The 24,250-nt window shown below is 45.6% G+C and overlaps 9 protein-coding genes across 9 annotated transcripts; 2 read left to right on the top strand and 7 right to left on the bottom strand.

Moving 5' to 3' along the window:
- Nucleotides 1-86: 86 nt before the first annotated feature.
- Nucleotides 87-2,853, bottom strand: TSTA_058660 (C6 transcription factor, putative; the record flags this gene model as incomplete). The annotated part of the gene is made up of 7 exons (XM_002487443.1): nucleotides 87-823; nucleotides 922-1,104; nucleotides 1,160-1,767; nucleotides 1,816-1,896; nucleotides 1,960-2,270; nucleotides 2,327-2,625; nucleotides 2,684-2,853. 7 exons carry the CDS (start codon nucleotides 2,851-2,853, stop codon nucleotides 313-315), a joined length of 2,163 nt encoding a protein of 720 aa, XP_002487488.1. The 3' UTR covers nucleotides 87-312.
- A 516-nt stretch (nucleotides 2,854-3,369) lies between these two features.
- Nucleotides 3,370-5,335, bottom strand: TSTA_058650 (3-hydroxyacyl-CoA dehydrogenase, putative; the record flags this gene model as incomplete). Its single annotated transcript, XM_002487442.1, has 3 exons — nucleotides 3,370-4,472; nucleotides 4,539-5,186; nucleotides 5,251-5,335. 3 exons carry the CDS (start codon nucleotides 5,333-5,335, stop codon nucleotides 3,370-3,372), a joined length of 1,836 nt encoding a protein of 611 aa, XP_002487487.1.
- Nucleotides 5,336-6,358: 1,023 nt separating this feature from the next.
- TSTA_058640 (cytochrome b5 reductase, putative) lies at nucleotides 6,359-8,236 on the bottom strand. The gene is made up of 2 exons (XM_002487441.1): nucleotides 7,949-8,236; nucleotides 6,359-7,887 (listed from the first exon to the last, which is right to left on the bottom strand). Exons 1-2 carry the CDS (start codon nucleotides 8,022-8,024, stop codon nucleotides 6,578-6,580), a joined length of 1,386 nt encoding a protein of 461 aa, XP_002487486.1. The 5' UTR covers nucleotides 8,025-8,236; the 3' UTR covers nucleotides 6,359-6,577.
- A 336-nt stretch (nucleotides 8,237-8,572) lies between these two features.
- Nucleotides 8,573-10,390, top strand: TSTA_058630 (cytochrome P450 monooxygenase, putative; the record flags this gene model as incomplete). Its single annotated transcript, XM_002487440.1, has 3 exons — nucleotides 8,573-8,705; nucleotides 8,790-9,626; nucleotides 9,690-10,390. 3 exons carry the CDS (start codon nucleotides 8,573-8,575, stop codon nucleotides 10,388-10,390), a joined length of 1,671 nt encoding a protein of 556 aa, XP_002487485.1.
- Nucleotides 10,391-13,782: 3,392 nt separating this feature from the next.
- Nucleotides 13,783-14,577, bottom strand: TSTA_058620 (uncharacterized protein; the record flags this gene model as incomplete). Its single annotated transcript, XM_002487439.1, has 4 exons — nucleotides 13,783-13,863; nucleotides 13,971-14,165; nucleotides 14,228-14,397; nucleotides 14,541-14,577. 4 exons carry the CDS (start codon nucleotides 14,575-14,577, stop codon nucleotides 13,783-13,785), a joined length of 483 nt encoding a protein of 160 aa, XP_002487484.1.
- An 867-nt stretch (nucleotides 14,578-15,444) lies between these two features.
- Nucleotides 15,445-17,513, bottom strand: TSTA_058610 (MFS multidrug transporter, putative; the record flags this gene model as incomplete). Its single annotated transcript, XM_002487438.1, has 3 exons — nucleotides 17,051-17,513; nucleotides 16,591-16,977; nucleotides 15,445-16,521 (listed from the first exon to the last, which is right to left on the bottom strand). The coding sequence occupies exons 1-3, from the start codon at nucleotides 17,384-17,386 to the stop codon at nucleotides 15,445-15,447; spliced, it is 1,800 nt and encodes a 599-aa protein (XP_002487483.1). The 5' UTR covers nucleotides 17,387-17,513.
- Nucleotides 17,514-18,587: 1,074 nt separating this feature from the next.
- Nucleotides 18,588-19,864, bottom strand: TSTA_058600 (uncharacterized protein; the record flags this gene model as incomplete). Its single annotated transcript, XM_002487437.1, has 2 exons — nucleotides 18,588-19,147; nucleotides 19,254-19,864. 2 exons carry the CDS (start codon nucleotides 19,862-19,864, stop codon nucleotides 18,601-18,603), a joined length of 1,158 nt encoding a protein of 385 aa, XP_002487482.1. The 3' UTR covers nucleotides 18,588-18,600.
- Nucleotides 19,865-20,183: 319 nt separating this feature from the next.
- On the top strand, nucleotides 20,184-21,318 carry TSTA_058590 (alcohol dehydrogenase, putative; the record flags this gene model as incomplete). Its single annotated transcript, XM_002487436.1, has 2 exons — nucleotides 20,184-20,351; nucleotides 20,416-21,318. The coding sequence occupies 2 exons, from the start codon at nucleotides 20,184-20,186 to the stop codon at nucleotides 21,316-21,318; spliced, it is 1,071 nt and encodes a 356-aa protein (XP_002487481.1).
- A 207-nt stretch (nucleotides 21,319-21,525) lies between these two features.
- Nucleotides 21,526-23,892, bottom strand: TSTA_058580 (WD repeat protein; the record flags this gene model as incomplete). The annotated part of the gene is made up of 3 exons (XM_002487435.1): nucleotides 21,526-22,743; nucleotides 22,811-23,106; nucleotides 23,163-23,892. The coding sequence occupies 3 exons, from the start codon at nucleotides 23,890-23,892 to the stop codon at nucleotides 21,526-21,528; spliced, it is 2,244 nt and encodes a 747-aa protein (XP_002487480.1).
- Between the last annotated feature and the right edge of the window lie 358 nt (nucleotides 23,893-24,250).

Genomic DNA, 24,250 nt, shown 5'->3' with positions numbered 1-24,250 from the left:
TGCTAGGTAGGTTTTGTTTTCATGATAATAATAAACTTAGCAGTCGTACCAGGGTATCCAGGGTAGGGAATCGCGAGAGCTCAACTAAAGCTAAAGAATGGTCGTCTGATTTTGTTCATCAACCTTGGAAGTATTGTCTCTTGTCTAAGATGAAAATAAAATAAAGGGAAAATAGACCAATACCTAATAATAGCAGCTCCATCCCATCTATCCGATCCATCCATCTATCAAACCCATCATCCCTCTATCAAATAGAAACACCAATAAATCAACAGAATAAATCGGGACAAAAAAGATGGACAATGTAAAATATTAAACAACGCCACCAGTATAAGGAAAATTCTCAATCGTCTGATTCATATCCCAAAAATGGAAAATAGAAGCCTCATCATCCATGAGCATATTTATAAACTCATCGGCCGTCTCGGTATTGAATTCTAATTCTTCGCCCATGGGAATCGTGGTCGTAGCGCCAGCGCCAGCCGCATTGGCAGTAGCAGTAGCAGTAGGATTAGGCGCATCTGTCATTTCTGTACCCCCATCGCCACCGGCGGTACCGCCACCACCACCATCATCAAAATCGGCAGTAAAATCACCAATAGACCTAGCCAAAAGCGTACTCGTAGTGAAATTTGGGAATATCTGATGTATCGCTTTTGCGAAGATTGCGCGGTATATTGAGGCTACTGTATATGTCCTTTGGAGTTCGCCTAGAACGATCATGCAGGTATATAATTTGTTGAGTCGGAGACGTCGTGGGAGGGGACCAGCATTCTTGCAGCGGAGGAGATGCATTTGCATTGCTGGGACTAGCAGAGGGGGTCTGGTATGAGGTTGCTTTTTTTTAGTTAAGAATGTTCTTGTTGTGATATATTTATTTTGTTTAGAGGAAAGGGGGGGAGGGGGGTAGGGTGTGCTCACGTCATTGGTCCTGCGAATTCGAGCAGACCGTCCTGTGCGATGGATTCAATGATGAAGTTTGTTCGAGAGGCGGCTGCATCAGCTCGGAGGGACATGCGGTAATTCCAGTTTTCTTGGAATAAAGGGTCGAGACCTTCTGGGATTGCGGTTCCGAAGGGGCGGTAGAATGTGATTAGAAGCGCCCTAGACGACGAGTCAGTATGGTTGATTATGAATGTGTATATAGATAGGGTCTTACTGATAGTGTAGATCTAGATGATAGCAATAGAAAAGTGCTGTCCGAGTCAGACCGGGTTCGTATTGATTTGGCAGCTTGCAGCTCATGATCTCCGCTTCGAGGTCTTCCACCTGCGACAATGTCGGCGTTGGTCTTTGAGTCTGATAGTTCATGATTAGGACTGCGCCTAGCAGCCTACTCAACTCGACATATGTAATCCAATAATTGGCCAACCGTGGTAGATTACTGGGCAGGTAAGACGAGGACGTAAACTGAGGAATGTGCTCAACGTCACTAAGCAGATCATCCGGGGTTGGCATCGGCACATCACAGTCCTTAAGATCAATCCGCAAGGGTCTACCCAACGTCAGGCTCAACCAGCGATCTCGGGAGAAGCAGGTCCACCAAAGACGACGCCACAGATGGCGCTGTCGATCTGAAATGAAAGAATTGTACTTGGACGAGTCCGGGTCTCGATGTAAGCCCAGCATCTGGCAGAGGCTGACTGCAATGCCTGTCCAGTACCATGGTTGTGTATGTTCGTCGACTTCTGAATGCCAGAATCCCATTAACAAGGAGGCTTGGAGAAGAACGATTTGGTCTCTTTCACCTCCGTTGTTGTACATGCACTGGTTTCAATTAGTAGTGTAATAATACTTGAATATACAGATACTCACGTTTGCGCGGGAGTACATAGCAGCTTTCATCTCTTTTCGAGATGCATACCCTTCCAATTCGTAGATTTCTGGTGAGACAAACTGAAGTTTTTGGTTAACTTTAGCATCATCGCTGAGAATTTCGCATATGAAAGGTAAGCTTACATTCGTCGCAACAAAAAATACACACCACAGAAGCAATAGGTTATACTCGTGCAATCGGCCCGCGGTGTGATAATTCAATAGAACATCCGCCTCAATAACCGGTATGATAGGATGCACATGGTGGAAGTAGGCACGCACAAGACTGTTACAGGTTTCCTGCCCTGGTAAGTTGTACACTTTTTTCTGTCGGAGATACTGCCGATCCTCATCTGACACTGTAGTCGAGACGCCAGATGGGAGGAGGAGGTGTCTTGATAGTGACTTTTCGGGTCGGCAGATATCCAATGCAGATGTTGGACCGAGGCCGTGTCCTTTATTCAATTAGTTTTTGTAAATTTGTGATTTCGGGATATTAATTTCGTGTTACCGGTGTAAAAGGGCCTCTGGCCAACCCGCTGTGGTTGTCCTAGAGCCGCATCGGCTATCTCAAGCCCATGACGCTCTTCTTCCAAAACATCATCCCTTGAGAGTGACCCTTTCTCGCTAGTTTGAGAGTTCCATGGAGATGGGATTTGGGTTTGCTGAGAAATAATTGTGTCTTCTGTGCGACCAAAAGCCGCGGGCGAAGATGTCTTGACAATGTCGTTGCCGTTGGGAGCAGATTCGCGCTGAGCAGAGGGGCTCTGACGAGAATTTTGAGCCACTTGCGCGCGATTTAAAGGAATACTGTAGATAGTCAGATACTGAGTCGCGATTGTGAGTAATGATTTGAGAATTGACTAACATGTCGCGTCTCTTTGGGTCGACGATACATTGCTGCCGGTCCTGCGCACATCCAGCGCAAGGAACACCAGTAACTGAAAGACTACATCGTACTTTCCGTTGGCGACATAACTGACACGCAAAAGCTGAGCGATGTCGACGTCGTGGCGTTGAACCGGAGTTGGTTGACATTCTTCTTAGGATCTCTTCTTATAATTCCGGGAATCCCGAGGTCGGAACGCCAACGATATAAGAAATCTATATATGCCGATCATGGGTAGTATGTTGCTGAGCTGAGCATGACGGCATTCAAACGGGCAAGAAGAAGAGTTGCGAATTTCTGTAGTCTGTAAAATGCATTTGTTCTAATGGTGTGAATAATATCTGACGCTTGAATGGTTGAGGGACGTGGATGATATTTATGATACTCGGTCCTCGGAGCTACTAACCATAACCGGCACTAGTGCGCTAATCACATGCCTTTATGAGCCCTAAATTGCCTCCTTCGCCATCCTTGTAACTTAATAATGTAATAATGATTCTTGACCTTTAACCGCCGTAATAACTAGTGGTTATATAGCATTTGGGTCTATTCGCTTAGTAATAATAGTTGGAAAAGAGAAAAAGGAAAACATTCTATAATAATCTATACGTTGAGTTTCTATATCTAAAAAATGACCTGCTAGCAGTACCGCCTATGCATCCCAGTTAAGCAACAGTGATTCCAGTGAATGCCCTTTCCTCGTTACTATAGATTTTCACCCTATTCTTTCCGTCGAGATCGGATTTATAGATGTTGCCACCCAAATCTGTGATGTAGATGGTGTTGTTTTTGGTATCTAGCGTCAGGCCAATAGCCTCGTTTAGATTGCGAGAGAGAATTTCATATCCCCGGGACGAGCTTGGGACAGCGAGACCAGCTGCGTCAAGTTTGACGCTGTTCAATGAATTTCCCCATGGGAGCTCACCACGGTCAGTCCAGTACAGAGTGCTAGTCTTCTCGTCAAACTCCAAGTCAATAGGCTCGGGGAGGTTGTCTCGGACACGTTGAATATCGTCTCGGTCAGAGGCTGATTTGTTTGCGGGGGTGGTAATATTTGCGGAGTAGATGACACCTTTGTTGCCCTTGGATATGCCTTTCTGTGTCCAGAAGAACTTTCCAAGACTGGGGACGACAGCCATACCGACACACCATTTCATGAGATCTTGGCGGTCTTCCGCCTTGGTAGAATCACCGTTTTGAATCAATACTTCGAAGTCAGAGCCATCGAGACTGCACCGAACAACACGGAGACCTTCGCGGTCAGAGACGTAGATTTTTTTGGCTTCCTGGTCAAGAGCGATTTGCTTAGGAGTATTGACGGCACCCGGAGAGATAACAGTCTGGATGTCGGTGCCATCTAGATTGGCAGAGTACACAGCTCCGTCTGGTTTTCCGGGAACACCCATGGTTGTCCAGAACATGCGCTTGCTGACGGGATCCACGGTGATTCCATCAGGGTAAGCCTGACCAGCGAGAACAACTTTCTCCAATTGCCCACTAGGCGAGACTCGGAGAATTTCACCTGCTGTGGCACTGGGGTTCCTCGCAGACAAGCCAATATCTAGGACATATATCTTTGACTCTGCAGCGGCAGTGCTATTGCCATTTGTTTGAGCGGGGGGATAAAGACCACCCTTGGCAGACTTATTGCCCAATTTGCCTTGATCAAGGTAATTCTTTTGCAGATAGTCGACTGTTTTCTCGGAAGACAGACCGCGCTCAGCGATGTAGTGATTTTCGATGAAAGCAACAGTGTCAAGACCGACACCTAGAACACGGTAACAGTTAGCAATTCCTATCCAGCCGAATTGTCGAGAAGAATGTGGCCACGTACTATCCATGCCCTTGCAAGGTTGAAACTTTCCCTTAATGAACATCTCATACCATATCGAGTCAATTTCTTCGGGAACTGAAACCTCTTCAGAGAGAATGGTTAAAACTTCTCGCTTCACTGCTGCCCAGAGCCGGTTGAAGATAAATCCGGTAGACTCCTTTCGGGCAACGTAGGGGTTGGTGCCGGCTTCCTTAGAACGATCAACCATGAATTGGAAGATGGGCTTCTCAGTGAACCCACTGGTCATCAATTCAACAACCATGATTTGAGGGGGCATGTAGTAATGCATGTTCAAAACACGGGCTTTTGTTGCGTCAGACACCTTGGTCAACATTTCAGATGATTTGTACGATGAAGAATTAGAAGCGAGGATGCAGTCGGCGGGTGCGAGGCTCTCTAATGATTCAAAGGTGTCGATTTTGATCTGGATTCTTTCGGGAACGGCCTCGATGACGAGCCACGCATTAATAACGGCCTCCTTCAAATCTTCAAAGGTTTCAATTCCTCCATAAGTGCTATTGACCTTATTGGCAATGTTGTCTCCGTACAAGGCTACGTTTTCGTGCACGTAGGCAGCGCATGCTTCACGTTGTTCGGCGCTAGGATCTCGGACTCGGACGTTATATCCTGCTGATGCCCAGATGCAGGCTGGATAGCAATGTTTTAGCAATGCATACCACGAAGGAGTTCTGGTTAGGGAGGGATTGCTTACCAATACGACGTCCGAGAACACCTGCTCCCAGAACAACAACAGGGCGGTTTCGATAATCTTTGGGTGGTTGCCAAAGACTCGTCATGTTGGTAGAAGGTATCAGGTAGCGATGAAGAAGTTCTTAGTTCAACCAAATTTGATAATAGCAAGTACCGGAAAACAGTTGTGGAGGGAAATGGAGAGTATAACGAGTGTGGAATGCAGCAGATCCGTACTGCCACAGTTATTATATACAGGTATACTCATAGAATCTGACCCGCATTGGCATATGGAACCAACACAGGATTGATAATCCAGCCATATCTATGAAACTTCTGGATACTTAGGAACTTCCGAACCCGACCGAGCCGATATACAGCGAGTGGCCGAGTGAGAGATTAAAGATCCCACAGCTGTGACAGCGTCGACGGTAGAGATAAGCATTCTCGGGATCTGGTTCCACACCTCGGAGGGATTATTTTATATTGCTCGAAGCGAACATACGTACCTGAGTATGATCGACAGACGTGTCTCAAATGAGGTTATTTTGTGGCTTTTCAGGATCTCAACGGTGGTAGTTAGGGCCGGAAAGCCAATCGGAAACAATGTTCTGAGTGAACCTCGGCAGCATCCCGAGGTATCTTTCTTCTCATATTCGGGAGGGCTAAAGTCGGTAGACCGTGCATTTTTCGGCTGCGCTAACTCGGCATTCGGCCTCAAGATCTACATAATAGCACTAACTAAGTGATGCATATACAAGCATTCTATTACAGAGTAATGGGAGAAAACGGAAGGAGATATCTGACTGGGATCTCCTTTGGGTAATCCGGGATGAATTGCCTGTCACGGTTTAGCCACTGATTTGGCCACTGACATCAGACCCCGTCGGACTTTGAGATTTCAAGGATCGAGACGCTTGGTTGTAGGTAAGATTAGAAGTTTCAAGCTTTCGAGGCTACCCGACTTAGAGCTAATGAATGAATCATTTAAGTGAGATTGCGTCTGGGGAAGTTGGTAGTCAGTTTAGGTAAAACTTTAAGACTTTACTTTATAGCTTTGAGTCTACACATAAACGACGCGTCAAGTTGCCTGGGTCTACAGATTCTATCATGCTAAATTGAGCATCTAGACCGCGATAAGTATCTGATTTGATTGATCCCGGCATAAAATGACATCTATTTTGTTCCAGACTCCAACTAGTCTATGCTCAAGCGGTCTATAAACAGTATACATAAACGAAAAACAAGGAGAATAATAGTAAAATAAGAAAGGAAAAGTAAAAGAGCGAAAGAAACAGAAGCATATTAGTCACAGTGTGAGGGAACAAAGGATTTGATAAAAGAAATGTCTAAAAGCAGAAAATTTGATCCGTCATTTTGGAGATGGCACCTGGGGCCTGGAAGCCCAAAGACACCAACGCCTTCTTAGATGCGTTAATCATTCCCGGAGGACCGCAAAGCATAATCTTGGTGTCGGGAGAGGGTTCAGGCAGCCGTTTCTGCATAACCGCAGGGGTCACGTAACCCTTTCCATAGGCCCATTTGGGGGGAGGGTTGTCCAACATGTACCAGATCTTCAAGTTCTTAGGGTAAGCAGATGCGAAACGCTCCAGTTCTTTTCTAAGAAGAATGTCCTCTTCGGTGCGGTTGGCGTATATAAGGCTGATCTCGGTAGTGTCGGTGTCATCCTCACAGATGGCTCGAATCAATTGGTACATAGGTGTGATGCCTGTGCCACCCGCAATCATTCCAATCTTCTTGCATAGTCCCTTCTTGTAGCGCATAGCACCCTTGGGTCCTCGGAATAGTACCTTATCACCGACCTTGAGATTGGCTAGGTACTGACCAGTGAGCAATCCATCGGGATAGCATTTGATCACCAGTTCCAATACGCCCAAATCAAGGTTGTTTGAAGTTGGCGTGTAGGATCGTGAAACCAATTGATCATTGATAGTAGCTTTAATGGCAACATGCTGACCGATCGGGAGACCAATTACACCCTTGGGATTAGGGAGTTGGAACACGAACCGAAAGACGTTAGGAGCCAATAGCTCCTTTTGGACCAAGGGGAGAGCCTTGTATTCCTTGGGGTGTAGAAATCCCGGGGTAAGGTGGGGATTCAGCTTCACAATTTTGACGCTTTTGATGTGAGGAGGGTATTTTGTGAAACCGGACTCAAGCTGGGTGAGCTTGGAGAGGCGGGAACCGATGAAACTGCCAGCTACGACAGAAATCAAGGTTGCGGCGGCGAATCCGTTGACGAAACCACCCTTAGGCAATTCGTACGGAAAAAGGTTGGTGGGTAACCGTGATGGTATCGCCTTCAGCAGGTGGGTATGGTTCCGTAGCGAAGAAGAGTTAAAGTAGAGTGCCAGCAATCCAGCCAGAGAGCCGGTAGCCAAGACAAGCTTGCCATAACCTCCTTTCTTCTCTTTCTTGGCCGGTGGTGTTTCAATCTGCTTGACAACACGGACTTCATTAGGACGCTTGAATTCAACGGCATCCTTAAGGTCGCCAATAAGGTACGTCTCTAAGATCTCGGCCGCATCTTCGGAGTGTCCAACGTCTTCATATGCAGCCGTCGCGTCCTGGCCTGCAACATCAACCAAGAGATCTACGCCACCGGGGTGATCTTTCACGTATTTCGTCACATCGTATACTAAAAGACTTTGTGTTAGATCGCAATTCTGAACAACAAGATAGGAAAACAACATTCTAACCTTTCCCGTGGATGGCAACCCACAGATCAGCTCTATTGTTATGGGCTGCCACATCCTCCAAAGTAAAGGTAGACATGATTGCTGCGGTTGTCAAAAGCAAGATAAAGAAGGATACAAAGTAAGGAGAGAGTACAAAAAAGAATGAGAATGAAAAGATATGACTTCCTGCAACGATGGTGAGAACGTTATTAATAAGGGTCAAGTTAAGTGGCCAAGACTTGAGAAGAAAAAAAGGATAACAAAAACCCGCATTGATATACCCTTATCGAAGGCGTTAAAAGACTCATATTTACATATCTTAAAGCTGTCCTATATCCAATCTCCGAGAGGAGAGAGAGATCAAAGTGGTCGATGCTGGCCGAGTTTCCGAGGTAGGCTCTTTGGACCAATCGGAAAGCCGGAAATTGGAGATATACTAATTCCGAGGATGATCGGGAGGAATTGCGTACATCCCCGATTTGGAAGGCGAGTGATAAAAATAATAAATGCACTCTATTATTAAGGAACAAAGTGACAGCAATATAAGACACACTCTTCAAGCCTGGAAGTCTTCCCACTCAGTCTGAATCTTCCGTAAAAAAAAAAAAAGGCGAAAGAAAGTTACAAGTCATCAAGCAATACAAGATGCCGTCACAAACATTCTATCTCTTAGGAGAGGATGTCTCCACCGCCAAAACAATCGAAGTTAACCCTTCGCAGAGTTTGGAGGACTTGAAGCTCTTGATCGCTGCTCACTTTGCTATTACCGACCCAAATGGTGAGTGGCCGTTCGTTCTACATCTTTATTCTCATTCAGATTGTGAATGAGTTCTTATGGTCGGCATACTAACCATCATACCAGGTATTGGTTTCTTGGGTAAGGATGCTGTTCTCACAGAAACTTCCGAAGTCACCACTGCACCTGGTCCCGTCCCCATCACGATTGATGGTCACGCTGTTCGTGACCCTCCAAGCCCCAGGAAATTACCATTCGTTGGTAACTTCTTCGAAGTCTATCCCGACCACTTGGGAAATCACCAGCGTCTCTTTGACCAGTATGGTCCTGTAATCAAGACAGACAACATGGGCCGCATCACCTACCAAACCAATGACCCTGCTATTGCGGCCATTGCCCTCGCCGAATCCGACTTCTTCACAAAGAAGATTAACGAAGCTCATCCCCTCTATGCTCTCAAGAACGCTTCTGCTGGAGTCTTCTTGGGTGACACAGATACCGAAGAGTGGAGGGTAGCCCATAAGTTCCTCCCGCCTGCCCTAGGACCCAAGGCGGTGCGTCACTATGCTCCAACCATGCAGAAGACTGTCGAGGATGCGTTCAAGGTGCTTGACCACCTGGATGAGCAGGGTGAAGCTTGGAATGTCTATTATTATATGTTGAAACTGGGTTCTCAGGCCGTCGGCAAGCTTACTCTTGGTTTGGACTTCCAGCATTTCACTTCCCCTAGCGCTCCTGTCCACGAAATGGTTCACAGCATTGCTGAAATGCTCTCTTTGAATAAGAAAGTCACGTCCAAGGGTGACTGGTACAACAAGCTGCCATTCGGAGACCCCAAGCGCCTGAGGGACTTAAAAGCTCGTATTGAAGAGATGGTTGGTGAATCTATCGAAGTGGCAAGTCGAGGTGGCGTTGAGGATCTTCCTCTTCAAGACGCCGCTCTCAAAGCAGATAACATGGTTGGTAAGTAACAATATTCCGTCAAGCAAAAAGTCGCGCGTAATCTAGGCTAACTCTTACGAATAGACTATGCAATTCGTGCAACCGATAACAAAGGCCAGAAGCTGCCCCAATCAAGCTTGGTCTGGGCACTTGTTGTTGCCACTGGAGCCGGGTTCACTACAACAAGTTCCCTCCTCTCGTGGCTCATCTACGGTCTTTGCACTTACGAAGGAATGCAGGACAGACTCCTCCAAGAGTTGATCGACCATGGGTTTGATGAGAACACACAGATAACTGCCGAGCTCACAGACAAGCTGGACTTCCTCGACAAGTACATTAAAGAGACCCAGCGCCGCCACAATCCTTCCTTCCAACCAGGACGTACTGCCAAGTGTGACCTTATCCTCCCAGGAGGTTACAAATTGCCCAAAGATGCAGTTATCATTCCTGCCCTTCACCATATTCACAACAACCCAGAAATCTGGGACAACCCATTCCGCTTCAACCCAGATAGATGGGATACCGAGGAGGTCAAGAATAGACACAAGGCCGCTTATATCCCATTCGCAACAGGGCAGCGAATGTGCATTGGATTCAACTTTGCTCTTCAGGAAATTAAGGTCTTCTTGCCTAAGCTTGTCTACCGTTACAAGTTCACTCGTGAAGGAGATGGTCCCATCGAATACGACCCTATGTTCCAATTGATCAGGCCCAACAACTTGTATGTTCGTGCAGAGAGACGAGTTAAGTGGCCTCCTCGATCAGACCAGAGCACGACTGCTTAAGCATCATGCACTCACACCAAGGATGTCCATAATTTTCTTCTAGATTAGACTTTATAGAATTTTTGTTATTGCCTATTGTTACCATCATCAATGTATGTACCTACTTACTACTTAGGTATATTCACAACAGGATTTTTATATGAAATATTCTTTTCTACCAGACGAAAAATAGTAGTGCATTTATTATAACAAGGCCTGATGTGGCAAGCGTGTACTCACATATCTTCTTAAATCCTCGCACCTACTCCGAAATGCTCTCTACCTAGGCATAGATGGCTTGGAACGGTCTGATTTACCTCTGCCAACGCTTGATACTACCTGTCTGTGATCTACTGTTAGATTTTCTTCCGTTGGTAGCATTTTAGTGGCCGTTCGCCTTTCACTTTCCCTTAAGTCCGGCTGCCTGTGCCGGGAATGTTCCAGGAATGGGAGCCTCATCTTCCACCGGCATTCTTCCAGGTATTCTGTGGCCTGCACAGGAATCACACCTCGTACAAGCTTTCGGTGAATTTAATCAATATAAGAGGTTAGTAGGGAGATGGCGCTGGATATGGCGTGATAGCATCGGGAAAGTGATTACCTGTGTGAAAGATTCCTTGGAAGAGTATTATGATTCAATACGTACCATTTATGGAGTTCCTTGGATCATATCAGATCTACGACTTCAACTTTGGGTGGATCAAATAGACCGTGTCTGTGGTAGGCGCGGAGGAGATTAGAGCTCTGAGATGCCTACCCACAACTGTATCAGGACTTCCGCGTGGATAGGTTTGTGAGGGACACGGGTTTTGATCTCTAACGTCGATTCAATCCCTGCGGTTTTTCCTATATTCTTTATCTTCAACTTTGAGCCAGTAGGATCAGGAAAGGCGGAGCTGAGGCCATGAAGGACAAAGATTATATCATACCCGGCTAAGTCATCATTCCCCAATTCCGTGTTTTTTGTATGTGTATCAACGTATCCATCTGTTTCGTACCGCACAATTATTTCCAGGCCACTGAATTGAAAGGAAATAATCCTTTGATGTCCGGTAGTGTCATCGATCTGGTCAGTAGAAAACGCTTTCTCGAACTGTTGACCGAAACCCATGAAATCCTTTGGGTGCATGGACCTCATAGTCTCAGTGTCTGTACGAGAGAATATCACGATCTTTTTGAAGGCTTCAACACTGATAGTGAAAGGTTCACATCATCCTTGCTGAGTTTAGAATTGATGAGCGACAGCAGTTTGCGGATATCGTTTTGGTCAGTCAAAAGATCAATAGATTGGAGTTCAAATGAAGGGTGCTTGATGTATAAGGATCGGAAAAGTGGTTCAAGGGGATATTCGGGATGCAGAGTGGCGTTCTGCGCTATGCAGATTAGGCCGGAGTCCTTATCCACTTTCAGTGGAGATTTTGGGGAAGACCAGACCAAAGTGGAGGACGGCCTGGAACGGCAATTGTGGGCTCAGGAGCCTCTATCCAGTTGTATGAAGATAGATGGTGGGCGTCAGTGACTCATGTTACAGCCGTTGCTCCAGTCTCAGGATCCCGGCGTAAGATTTCCGTCAACTGGTTAGAACTCATCATGGATAATTGAGTCAGTCTTCTCGTATGGTAAAAATGAAACGTTATCATACTTGAAGATGAGTATGATCACTCGGAGGACGAAGAGGAAATCTAGGATGGTATTGTAAAGCCGCATATTTAAATTAAAGATATATTAACTGGCAGCATACCTGCTGAATAAAGGAAACAAGGTTGCTCAGCCGCTCGCTTTACAACTACTGACCCGTTGGGATCTGGGATTGAACGGTGATCTGTACGAATATCATGAACAGGTCAATTTACATAGTAAATAGGAATGTAGTGGAGTTAATTATTTTACTGAATATGACTATACAGGACCAAGCATGCACAGGCAATACACTTCTAGAAAGGAATAGGTTGGTCATATGTGTATGCTGCTAATCCTTGTTTTGCTCACTCTAGCACCCTAATAATGTCGTAGGTTCTAATCATTTAAGCAGCTGAATTAATTTCATTGTTTATGTGCGTCTAACATGTCAAATAGCTTGTAGAGCAACTCATACTTGCATTTTCCCTCTTTCTGCAACCTACAGATGTATGTGTCTTTATGAAGGCAAAGAAAACAACTAGCGACTGAAAGTTTTTCAAAATACTGACCGTACGCCTAGGCGATTCGAAATTGCCCTTATTCTTTTAGACACTCTCTGTTTAAGCCTAACTTACCCCCCTGCTGCGTTTCTGCTTTGGGCTAGTCCAGTTGGTGTTGTGTCCATAGTCACCTTGTAATTCCACTATCAATTACAAGACCCCTTAAGAACATATTCATAGTGAGAGCTGCTTCGATCCAGATTTTAAGAAGATATTTCTCCTATATGCTGAAGGTCAATCTCAAATACTTAGGAAAACGTGCCACACTGTGTGAAAAATAACCTCCACTTTCTATAAACCTTAACGGGAATGGACGTATTCGACCTTTTACCGGACGGAATCCCACCTATCCTTTACAGAGTTCAGTATTCCGAATCGGTGACTACTTATGACGTCCATAGGGGCCTTGAAGCGCAAGGTATCGATACATTTTATCATGAAGAAGACTATCTTCAGGGCTTCAGATGCAATACAACAACACATCAACTGGGATGGCCGATATGAGAGTATTTTCATTTCACTCTTTTCCAACTGAAGACAGGCCGAAAACTGGATGCTTGAAAGGTACTCGCGCTTCGGTAGCAGAAACTGTACCCTTCTTGAGATAAATACGATGGCGGTTCAACAGCACTGCATTTTTCGTGTCGAGAAACTTGTTAATCCTTTAGCCTTATCAGCTCCAGAAAGAGCCCAGGCTAGCATCTCCGGTGAGTACCTTGTTGTCTATTGCATTCCCATCATCGCTATTACGAGTAGCTATACGATCCATGATATTGAAAGAGGTAGGAGCTCACTCTTTCTTTGGTGGAGGTCTGAGTGCAAAAACATGCTGTGAGACACAGAAAATTAGAGCCTCCTAACTGCAGTCCAGCGCGACGGCTTCCTTCCCTTCTACCTGCTATGCCGGAGGATGAAGCCTCCCCCGAACTTATCGCAATGCTGAAGGCCTTAGGCCTTTAGTTATAGGGGTCTTAAATGGGATTTACTACTTTTTCGTTCCGATTGCAAGCACAGTACATGAAAGTGTTAAAGTTTCGAGTATCTTCAGAAGTAGGATGAGCAAGAAACCACTCTCGGTATTTGATGCTCTTGCTCGCGCAGAGTTCCATAAGAATGACTGGTGAAATCCTCTGCAATGTGTGCCTATACTTGCTTTATAGGAATCGACTAAAGTGGAGAATTAATTTGTTCTTAAGTCTCATAAGGGAATAGTAATCCTCAAAATACTAATAATTAGCTGACGTAGCTTGCGCGTCCATATATGCAGATTAGAGACCTCCCTAATCTCTTTACACGTAATTTGATTTCGCTCCTCTGTCAAAACTATACAATTTAGTCCTTTCATAAACATTACATGACAAAATCACTGCTACAAATGTGAAAATGGAGCTCTGTCGTGCTCCCTCCTGGGGAAGACTAACCCAGTGATCATCCTCATCAAAAACTATGCCTGCTTCCATTATTACCTCGTTGTTCCAATCCTCTATAGACTGTTCAATGCAGATGGAGCCCCAAGGACCGCAGATCTTGCTCTTTGCTTTCCCGTCATAATTCTTGCATTGTGAGAATTTAATCAGTTCCTGTGTTGCTTGTCTCACCATCTGTCTCCAGCAGCCCTTGTCAGGAAGGTGAAGCTTAGAGCTTTAGACTTCCCATAAAAACAGCAAAAGCTCCACACCTTGTTTACAATATTGCAGGACTTCTGGCCTGAGAGGGCGTTCATTGGAAACATCAGAGCTACCTCCTTCGTGCGTATTGTAAAGCCGACTGACATTCTCTTTGTGCTTTGCCATGATGCTTTCAAGGCAGCAGATGCGGTAACGTCCTTCTGGATACGTCTAGCGAGCCCTGCGACGAATTCCAATGATTGAATATTGATGATTGCGTTAACAGAAATGTTGTAGTTATTGTAGAAGGCATCCGAGTCATTGGATACGTCAAAAACACTTTTGGGATAGTAGGGATTTCGAGGACAGCCATGAGTGAATTACTGTTGCTATTTTCGGTGGAAATAGTGTCGGCAGCCATGCTGCGACTATGTAGGTCGTCAATTGAGGTACCACGTAGAGGAGTAATAGAGATAAAGAACTAAACCGACTAAGTCTTGGACCCTCAAGGTCAAAGTATAGTGAAGGAGGATCGACTGGAAGGTTCACCAAAGTATCTAGCAGGATAATTAGGCTAAAAGTGGAGGAGATGACATTCACGCTGGTTTGCGAAGTTTCTGTCGACATGACAGAATCTTCAAATGAAAATTTCTGTTTTATAACTTTGGAAAGCAAATCAGGGAATACTTGGAGATGAAAAGGTGCCAAACTGTCTATCCTAGCATGAGCCTCCCATTTGCCTTAACTGCACTTATACGTATAACCTGAAAGTCTCCTCGCAGTGGGGCTAATTTAAATAGACAAAGGAGGGGTCTCCGCCAGCCAAATATATACGTCGGTTGGACAACAGCCCTGGAGGATATAGATAAAATGATAGCCCTACTTTCCTATTTAGGAAGATAGATTATCGTAGTATCTAGGTAGATTCACACCTTGGATCATAGTTCAATATCGTCATACCCATTTTAATGTTGGCCTGCGCCAAGTGTACTCTCTCTTGGTTTACATGGATATGTTTAAAGGGACGTTGAAATCTAGCCTAGTAATCACGCTTTAATTCAAGACGGGATGCAAGATATTTGACAATGAATGTGAACGATTATGAATATAGAAAAGGCTAAGTAAATGATTATTGTATGGAAGTATGTAAATACTGTAAACTGGTATAAAACGAGAAACGCTCGTCTATACTGGATGGTGCAGAACCCCAAAACACCCAAAAGAGAAATGTCCATTTGTTAATATCACACAAAGTATCCTCCTGTTTCCTACTTTAATGATATTTATATCACACATCGCTCGAGGTAGGCTTCCTCTTATCCCGCAACCCTTGGTCTGTAGTCAAAGCTTGATCAATATCATATTCCTTCGTCCATAAGGAGAACAGGAACCCGACAGCAGAGATAGCACAGCATACAGCCCAGATAATCCTGAGCGAGTCAGCATAAGCTGTTCTCAAATCCTGTTTTGTGACCCCATCGGCCATGGCATTTATAACCTGCACGAGGCCCGCAGCATCTTGACTGTACTCCCGTGCAAATGGTGCAAGCTCAGAATACTGAAGCAGATTGGTATACATTCTATTTTGAAAGACCACACCACCAATAGCAACGCCAATTGCTTGACCGAAAGCTCGGAAAAAACTTGTCATTGCTACTGCCATGGCAAGAGTTTCATGTTTGGCGGATGCCTGAACGGCGAAGGTCACCGCTGGGAAGATCACACCTAGACCAAATCCAACGGCGAACTCGAGGAAGATCCAACCGGGGATGCTGGTACCAACTTTCAGAATGCACAACAAACCAAAGCCCAAAGTGGTGAGAAGCCAGCCAACCCACACTGCCCAACGGTATTTGCCAGTTTTAGTGATTGTAAGTCCGGCTATCATAGCACTAGGAGCGACGGTGAATGAATCAGGGAAGATAGCCACGCCGCTAATGATAGGGGAATAGCCCTTGACTGCTTCGAAATAGAGTGGCATAAAGTAAAGAGCACACCATAGCACAAGGCCTTGGAGGACGGTACCGATGAATGAAACTGTGGCTGTCTTGGATGTGAAGATTTCTAGGGGAATGATGGGATGTTCCGCGAAGCGATATTCATAATAACAGAATACCAATAGCCCAACGACACCAATAATGAGTGGTACAAGAGTGCGCCAAGAGGACCATGCATACATTACACCCCCCCAGGATAAAGGAATCATGAATGATGCTGTGCTACCCATGAAGATGGTGGCACCAATGTAATCAATTCGTCGCAGTTTGGAGAGTAGTGAGGTTGGGACGAAGTTGAGTCTGAGGAAAAGCGCTGTCATAACTAAACCAACTCCAGCAAAGGGAAAGTTGATATAAAAAATCCACCTCTGGAACAATATTAGTAAGCGTACAGAAGAAGAAGATCTTATCAAATGTGTGGAAGGGCTAGTACATACCCAGGAAACACTTTCAGAAAATCCACCACCTAGAACGGGCCCTGTCACTGATCCTATTGTCCACATCCCGTTCAAGATACCAAGGTATTTACCTCTCAATCTGAGAGGCACAATATCAGTAACAATGATCTCAGTGAGGGCCAGAATACCACCGCCGCCTACCCCCTGAATTGAGCGGCCCACCAGCATAGCGGTGAAGTCCTTCGAAAGACCAGAGACAAGACAGCCAACAAAGAAGAGCAGAATACTGATAATCATAATTGGTCTTCGGCCAAAGATGTTTGATAAGGAGGCAAACAGAGGCTGTAGCACGGTAGAGGTAAGTAGAAAACTTGTACCAGACCAAAAAGCTTCGATGGCAGTTCCATGAAGAGCATTGGATATGATCTAATTGTTTCCGGTGACTAAGTATTAGCGAGTGTTTGCGAGGAATCTGATTGCGAGATACAAAGGGACATACAGGAAGAGCAACGGATATGGAAGTACCATCCAAAGCGACCATCAACGATAACGTCGATAGTGTAGCAAAGACGAGTTGTGCGCGTCTTGTAAATCTCCACTCCTCCGTTGACTTTTCGGAAGCATTTTCATCTCTGGAACCCGAATAATCGGCATTCGATGTTTCAATAGTCGGATCGTTCAATGGAGCCGAGTTGCCATCAAACTTCAATTCAGGCTCCTTGTTGGACACTATTTCTGAAGGGGGCTCGGGCGAGGTGAGAGTTGAAGTTGAAGCACCTGCACTGATATCATGTTTTAATGGACCGTTGCCCAACTGACCGGCTTGTGTAGTCATGTTACAGCCTATTGCTGATCTCGAAAAATTTGCAGCCGGTGAGTAAGGAGGTGAAGCGTAACCGATCTGTAAGATAGCGAAAGATGGTATTCGTCAACGAGGTCCACTAGGTCTAGACAGAACGCCTCAAAATGTCATATGTTTCTAAATTGTAGCTGCTGCAGTTTTAAAAGTATGGACATACTTGAAAGCCATCAGGATGATCTGAACTTCTATATAACAAGAATCAGGTCTCTCATGATTGATAGTAGCTGATCATGATTCATGACACATACGTCTCAGTTACCAACTTCTGTCATCACGAATGATCCAATTGCACCGGAGTCCGGTCACTAAAAGGAAGTGCTAGGCACCCAAATTTAACAGCCACGGAGAATAATGACATTGATTGGCTCGATCGATCATTTGCTCGTATATTCAAGATCAAATTCTCGGGTCTCGGGTGTCGATATTTTCGTATCATATCAGAGCGGGACTTCTTGTACGTACATGGTTATGCATATGTAATTATATGCGATGACTGTGGCCATACAGAATCTAGAGTATAATTAGATACTGTAAGGTCAAAATATTAGAAATAACACTACCGTACATACTCCTGATTGATATTTGATAGTGTTGGAGCTGTATGTGCGATTTCCAGCAAGCTCACTCTCACATTCCAGTCTAAACCGGTAATTACAGCCTTTGGACCCTTATTTAAACATTGGGGAGCTAGGCGAAATCAGGCTTAGTACTACGCAAATATCTTGCTTCTCAGGACTTATCTGTTCATCCGAAGGAGACATCGGCGTCTAGTGAAATACCGATGAGTAGAGACAGCAAGCATTATGATTGGCCGACTCGGCTGGATAGGTTGGCTTTTTAGGTGCTTTCGGAACAATATCAAGCCGGGCGAAGTTTCCAGACGTCTAGCTTGGCCAATCGTGTCGCTCCAACCGCATTTTTCGCACCGGATCTAACCTTAATTCTGCAAAACCTTATTTTATTTATTTGAATTCCGGACGAACCACATCCGCAACGTAGCGGAGTTACACATGTACATACATACTCTCTGTACGAGGTAATCCAAAGGCTTCGTTATAAGGCTGAATATTAACCTGAACAGACTAGCGTAGCCCATTGCTTCTACACTGCCACCCAAGGCTACCGTGAGGCTACACCCAGTCTCTCGAGACAGCGTTATATTCCTCATTCCCAGATTGGTCTCATTCTCATAGCATGTTGAACCATTCCATCAGGCTCGTATCAGATCTAAGTACTCTTTCCAAAATTTGAAATGGCTCAGCCCAACCACGCTCCTGCATCGCTCGAGCCGCACTTGTCAACTTGCTCACAAACCATATTCTCGTACTCGAGCCACTCTCTGCGGCTACCGCCCCGATAATCAGCTGACAAGATGTGAGATCCATGTATGGACAAGGAATTTTTGGCAGCCGAGACGATGTTTCTTGCAGTTCTTCAACCAGGCTTTTTGTGTAATCAGATTGCAGTCCCTGAGGCCAGAGAATGTCTAGGATTAACTCGAGTGTAAGCACTGTGGCTTGAACGTATTCGTTGTTCTTCCTTCTTCCAAGTTTTTGAGACTTTTCTCTCAACCGTGTCAGTCCTTCTTCGATATCTTCGAGGACAGATTCATTATCTGAGTGGCCCATATGATACATATTGATTGACTTCCGCATTGCGATGACACCCTCGCAGATTTCTGCAATCTGGCGAATTCTCAAGCCTCCAGAATCCCCGATCGCATCAATAATCTTCCTGTGGTAAAATCTCGGAAAGTTGAAAATATAATTAATTGAATCCCTGTCACAACAATGAGCCTCAAACTCCCAGGAAAAGTTCAAGCACACCGCACCCAACTTACATAATGAGAAGATCATAAAACCACGCTGGCTCCTTTACACCCTGTGATCGCCTCTCTCTGATGATTTGCACCAAGCCATCTGCATGAACTTCCCAAGCAGAGTCTGAATGCATCAACCGCGCCCCAAATGCCATCGTAAGAACAGCTGCAAGAAATCCGTCCGTATGCGTTTGTCTCCAACTGATTTGTTGTATGATAGATTGGAGAGCGTTGGATGAGCACATATCTGCCTGCCACTGCCACGACGGCTGCGGAGACCAGTGTCGCGTACCTATCGCCATGGTTGCTTCGACTAGTGCTGGATTAGAGCCGAAGAGCTCAACCCATGCAGCCTCGCTGGGGTTGCTACCTGGTGGATTTAGACAGGTCAAGTGGATAAGGACTTGAAGATCCTGATTGGCAGACACTAGTTCTGCGCTGTGTTCTAGTTTCTTTTTGCAACTGATCCTCTTTTTTTTACGAATTTTTGCTTTCTCTGTAGTATTGGCTATCTGTTGTCTCCTTTTGTCGAAATTTGATTGCGTGATATGGCCCCTCATCAGCCTCGTTGCCTCTGGTGACAAAACAGGTGCATTGGTCGTGTTCAGGAAAACGAATTTGTGTTGATCCATTTTAACTATTCTGGTTGAAAAAATCAGATATGCATAATTGAGATATTGGGAGTTGAAATAAGTAGCGAGATCAAAGGATGCAACTAATGGATCAGCTGGGAGAAGTGGGTCAAATCCGAGTCGTTGATTGGCCACTAACCAATCTTAAACTGATTTTCCTATTTCGGAAAGATGCTGCCTCTACGAGTACCTAGGTAGGTATAAATACGTGAGCATAATCCTCTGAATACGCTATACTCGAGGCAATTCTCGATTTCTCAACATCTACTCCATTTTCTCCTTTGCTTCAGGAAGAATCGACTACCACAACAAAGGCAATATGGCAAGACAATGGATTTTAAACAGCCAAGATGGCTTTGAAGCTTCTCTTGAATATCAACAAAATGTCATTGTGCCATCGGCGGCCAAATTAGGCCCAACTGAAGTCCTAGTCAAGCTTCACGCTGCCAGCCTCAACTATCGTGAACTCGTGATTGCTGGACCAATCGTATGACTCATCTCCCTTGCTCTTCTGAATCCACAGATCCGTACTTATTCTTTACCCGAAATAGGGTGTCAACGGACCCATAACTGCACCGATTGTACCAGGATGCGATGGCGCCGGCATCGTCGAAGCAGTCGGTTCCTCTGTCCATGAATTTCGCCCTGGAGATCGCGTTGTCACTTATGCCGTCCCAAAACTCGCCGAATCCGACGGTGACGACGCTTTTTCCTCCGTTACTGATGTTCCCTACATGATGGGCCAAGGTATTGATGGAACCCTAAGATCTATGGGCGTCTTCCCTGAAAAGGGGCTGGTGCATGCCCCTAAATCGCTGGATTGGTTACCTGCAGCGACATTGACGTGCAACTGGACAACTGCATGGAATGCGTTGTTTGGCTTAAAAGGTAGAGAAGCAGGACCGGGAACATGGGTGCTTGTACAGGGTACAGGTGGTGTGAGTATCGCAACGTTGCAGGTCGCAGTCGCAGCTGGCGCTACTGTTGTTGCTACTACATCCACGGAAGAGAAAGCTGCTCGTCTCCGGAAACTCGGTGCTGCCCATACTATCAATTACCGCTCCAACCCCGACGACTGGGCCTTGCAAGCCAAGCGTCTCACCCCTGGAGGACGTGGATTTGACATCGTCGTCGATGTTGGAGGAAATGAGACTTTGCGTCAATCCCTAGCAGCAATTCGCGTGGACGGCCAGGTCTTGGTGTTAGGTGCCGTCGGAGGGACTGCTGAGAATGTACCCCTGTTTGCAGTTTTGTTGAGTACTTGTATTGTCAGGGGCTTCCTTTGCGGGAGCAGGAGGCAACTGAAAGAGGTGATACAGTTCATTGACGAGAAAAATATAACTCCTGCTATGGACGATGTGGTGTTTGAGTTGGCGGAGGCCAAGGATGCATACAGGAGACTTAAGGAGAAGAAGCACTTTGCCAAGGTACTGATCAGGATTGATCATTTTTAGATTAATTTAGCATCTAAATGGATCTCTCGTTCCAAGGACCTATAGAATGTTGTCTATCGTACCCTGCTCTTTGTACTTAGAAGACGTGCGATTCCATTTCCAAAATCATCTGTGTCTTTGCTCCCAAGTCCTCTTCAAGACCATTGAAGTTGCCCTCGTTGAAAAGTTGTTGGGCACCTAAGGTTCAAGAGATTCTGGTGTATGGTATTATAATAATAGATGATCTCTCGTGTCATCACTCAACCCGTTCAAAAATCGAAAATCCCTTTCACGTTGGCTGAGAACCGACCGCAAATCAGTCTCTATGTTAGCCTCGCTGATCCATTCATGTGGCAGATTAGAGTACCAGCCAGGCGCGAATCTCGTCGTTTCATCTTGTTCGTATCTACCGATGTCACGGTTTTTTGAAGACGCACCAGACGACGAGTACTTTTGAGCGTGCTGCATACGGTCAAATCTCATAAAGCCACCAAAACTCTCATCTGTGTTAGCAACCCAGACCGATTCGCCGTCTGATGTATAATCCGCACCTCCAATTTCGCCAAAAAAGTCGTGCACTTGTCGCGTCTCGTACGTTGTAGCATTTACAATAGAGATACGGTCTGCTGGTTCGCACATCAAAAGTGTGCGTGGTCCACCGCCAACGGGAGAAAATCGTAGCGAGCGGTAACAAGCACGGTCGGAGTTCATGCTCTGAAGGAGCCGCCACATACGTACATCCCAGATGTTCACTGTTCTGTCTTGATTGCTAGTGGCTATATGAAGCATATCTGGAGACCAGGCGCACGCAAAGCCAAAGTCATGATGGCCGGGGAGTTGCCGAAGTGTACGACCACTGTCGGCTTCAAGAACAAGAGATTCCGTTGAGTCGCCAACAACAATGCGCAGGCGGCCATCGGCTGACGTTTCCGAACAGTTAACGGGTATGGGCAACTCATGATCTGAAATGAATTGGTTTCTGAAACAGTTCAGAATTCGAATGTGCTGGTCATTAGAAGCAAAAACAATCATGGGCGAGGTGCCGGTACGGTTTCGGATTATATCGATGTGGTTGGTGATTCCGTTGGCATCATGAGTAACAAATCCACACGTATTCTCACCCTGGCCTCCACTAACATGCATGCAATATTCTCCAGAGAAGCCGCCCGCAACAGAAATTCCATGTTTTGCTTGCATCGTTGAGATCTTGACTGAGCCTTGGAATCCGCTTTCAACTGGGGGTCGCGAAAGATCCATGATACATCTCACGTCCTTGTAATCAGGTGTCCATGTCAGCAATTGTGATTCATGTGCAAATTGTACGGTATTGAACGAGGTGACAGCCATGAGATTCCGTAACTGAAAGTGCTCGATTGTAGCCTTGAAGTCCGTGTATAAGGCCCTTGCGCTAAAATACCGTTCCAACTTTGGTAGTGTATAAGCGTGCTAGAGTTTTGACTTTTGTTAATCAGGGTAGTCCGTTTCAAGGGTAGATCCACGTAAAGTAACGCACATCATATTTAGAGAAGTCGAGATTGGTATATGGATGATACCACGCATCACGCAGTATACGAGCATCTTCCCGGCGTACACCAAGCTTTGATCGCCACGGAATCTGTTGGATGTCATAGAAGTCATCACAACCTAGGGTTGAAGGCCGAGCTATTTTCTCGGGTCTTATCCACTCCGAGACATTCGCAGCCTCCAGTGACGGGCCAGGAAAGTGAGGTGGAATATGAGGGCTATTTGAGAGTGACGCATGTAGCCAGCGTTGAATGAACTCGTCGACTGTGAAATTCCGTTCTTGTGCTTCAAATGATGGTTTAGCAAGGCGTAAAACTTCATGTGCAAGCTATCTGACTTACTAGTTTGCATATGTGCATCAAAATGATCGTCAGCGAACTCGGACTGTTCCGCAGTCCAGTAGCGATGAAAGCGATGATCATAGCGGCTGATAGATGTCAACATCTGTCCCGTACTGGAAGATTCATATTCATCATCTGTATCGTAGTATTCCGAGTCGTCGGTATCATATTCGTCATCTCCAATTGCAAAATACGACTCTACTTCCGTATAGAATTTCCGGGTGTCATCTGGATCGCTTTCGTAACCATCGGAGTCACTATGGGGCGACGGAATCTCTGGATATAGCACGTCATGCCATACAGTAGCATGTAGCCCGTGTTCGAAGTCCTTGTTGGTTTCTATTTGCCCAGCCAGATGTTGAGTAGAATCAGTTACGGATGCGGAAGACACGTCGGAACCGGCCAGAGACTGCGAAAAAAGTGCCTCATGCGAGTTGACGTATGTCTCTTGGCTAAAGGATGTACTATGATTGAAATAGCTGCTTTCACTGGGATTCGCAGGAGCAAGATTACTAGGCCGAGAGCGCACATTGGACGTATTGTAGATGGACGCTAACTCTCCCGAATCCATCGTAGCCTCGGTTTCCGCCATCTGTATAAAAGATGGTCTCGCCACGTCTGTGACGGCATGAATTGATACCGGCGAGATGGTCATTCGGGGCGACAAACTTGTCGGTGACATGGCAGCGACGCGAATATTGTCGAACCCGGAACCCAGAGTTTCCTCCATGATTCCTTATAGGCAAGCCTTAGTCTGAGAGTGATGTTATCGCTTCCCCTTTGTCTTCAGATATCCGTGTTGACTGTTTGAAGAGCTATCCATCGCGCTGTTGCAATGATAATGTCAAAGGGTAATATGTGGACGACTAATTCCGGACTTTGTGACTCTGTAGATATAATCTCGACAAGTGATTCCTCCTGTATCGGAATCGTACGTTGCAGTACTGACTCGAATCCCGGTGATGAAGTCGCAAATCAAGTTCGGCCCTTTCACATTAACAATGCGAACCCTTAAATTATCCTTGATTGAGAGATAGATGCTCAAGGAAAAATACTGGAACAACGAAAATAAAGAAGATAAGAACAGA

Source organism: Talaromyces stipitatus, genomic scaffold (assembly GCF_000003125.1).
Source record: "Talaromyces stipitatus ATCC 10500 scf_1105507295487 genomic scaffold, whole genome shotgun sequence".
Taxonomy (NCBI): Eukaryota; Fungi; Ascomycota; class Eurotiomycetes; order Eurotiales; family Trichocomaceae; genus Talaromyces; species Talaromyces stipitatus.
Note: the sequence above shows the minus strand (reverse complement) of the source record. Positions and strands in the feature narration are given on the sequence as shown.

What these genes read in the sequence shown, in the direction of transcription:
- TSTA_058640 (XM_002487441.1), bottom strand. Translation starts at nt 8,024, where the DNA reads ATGTCTACCTTTACTTTGGAGGATGTGGCAGCCCATAACAATAGAGCT. An exon ending in GGTTGCCATCCACGGGAAAG is followed by an intron (nt 7,888 to 7,948) that starts GTTAGAATGTTG and finishes AAAGTCTTTTAG; the next exon opens with TATACGATGTGACGAAATAC.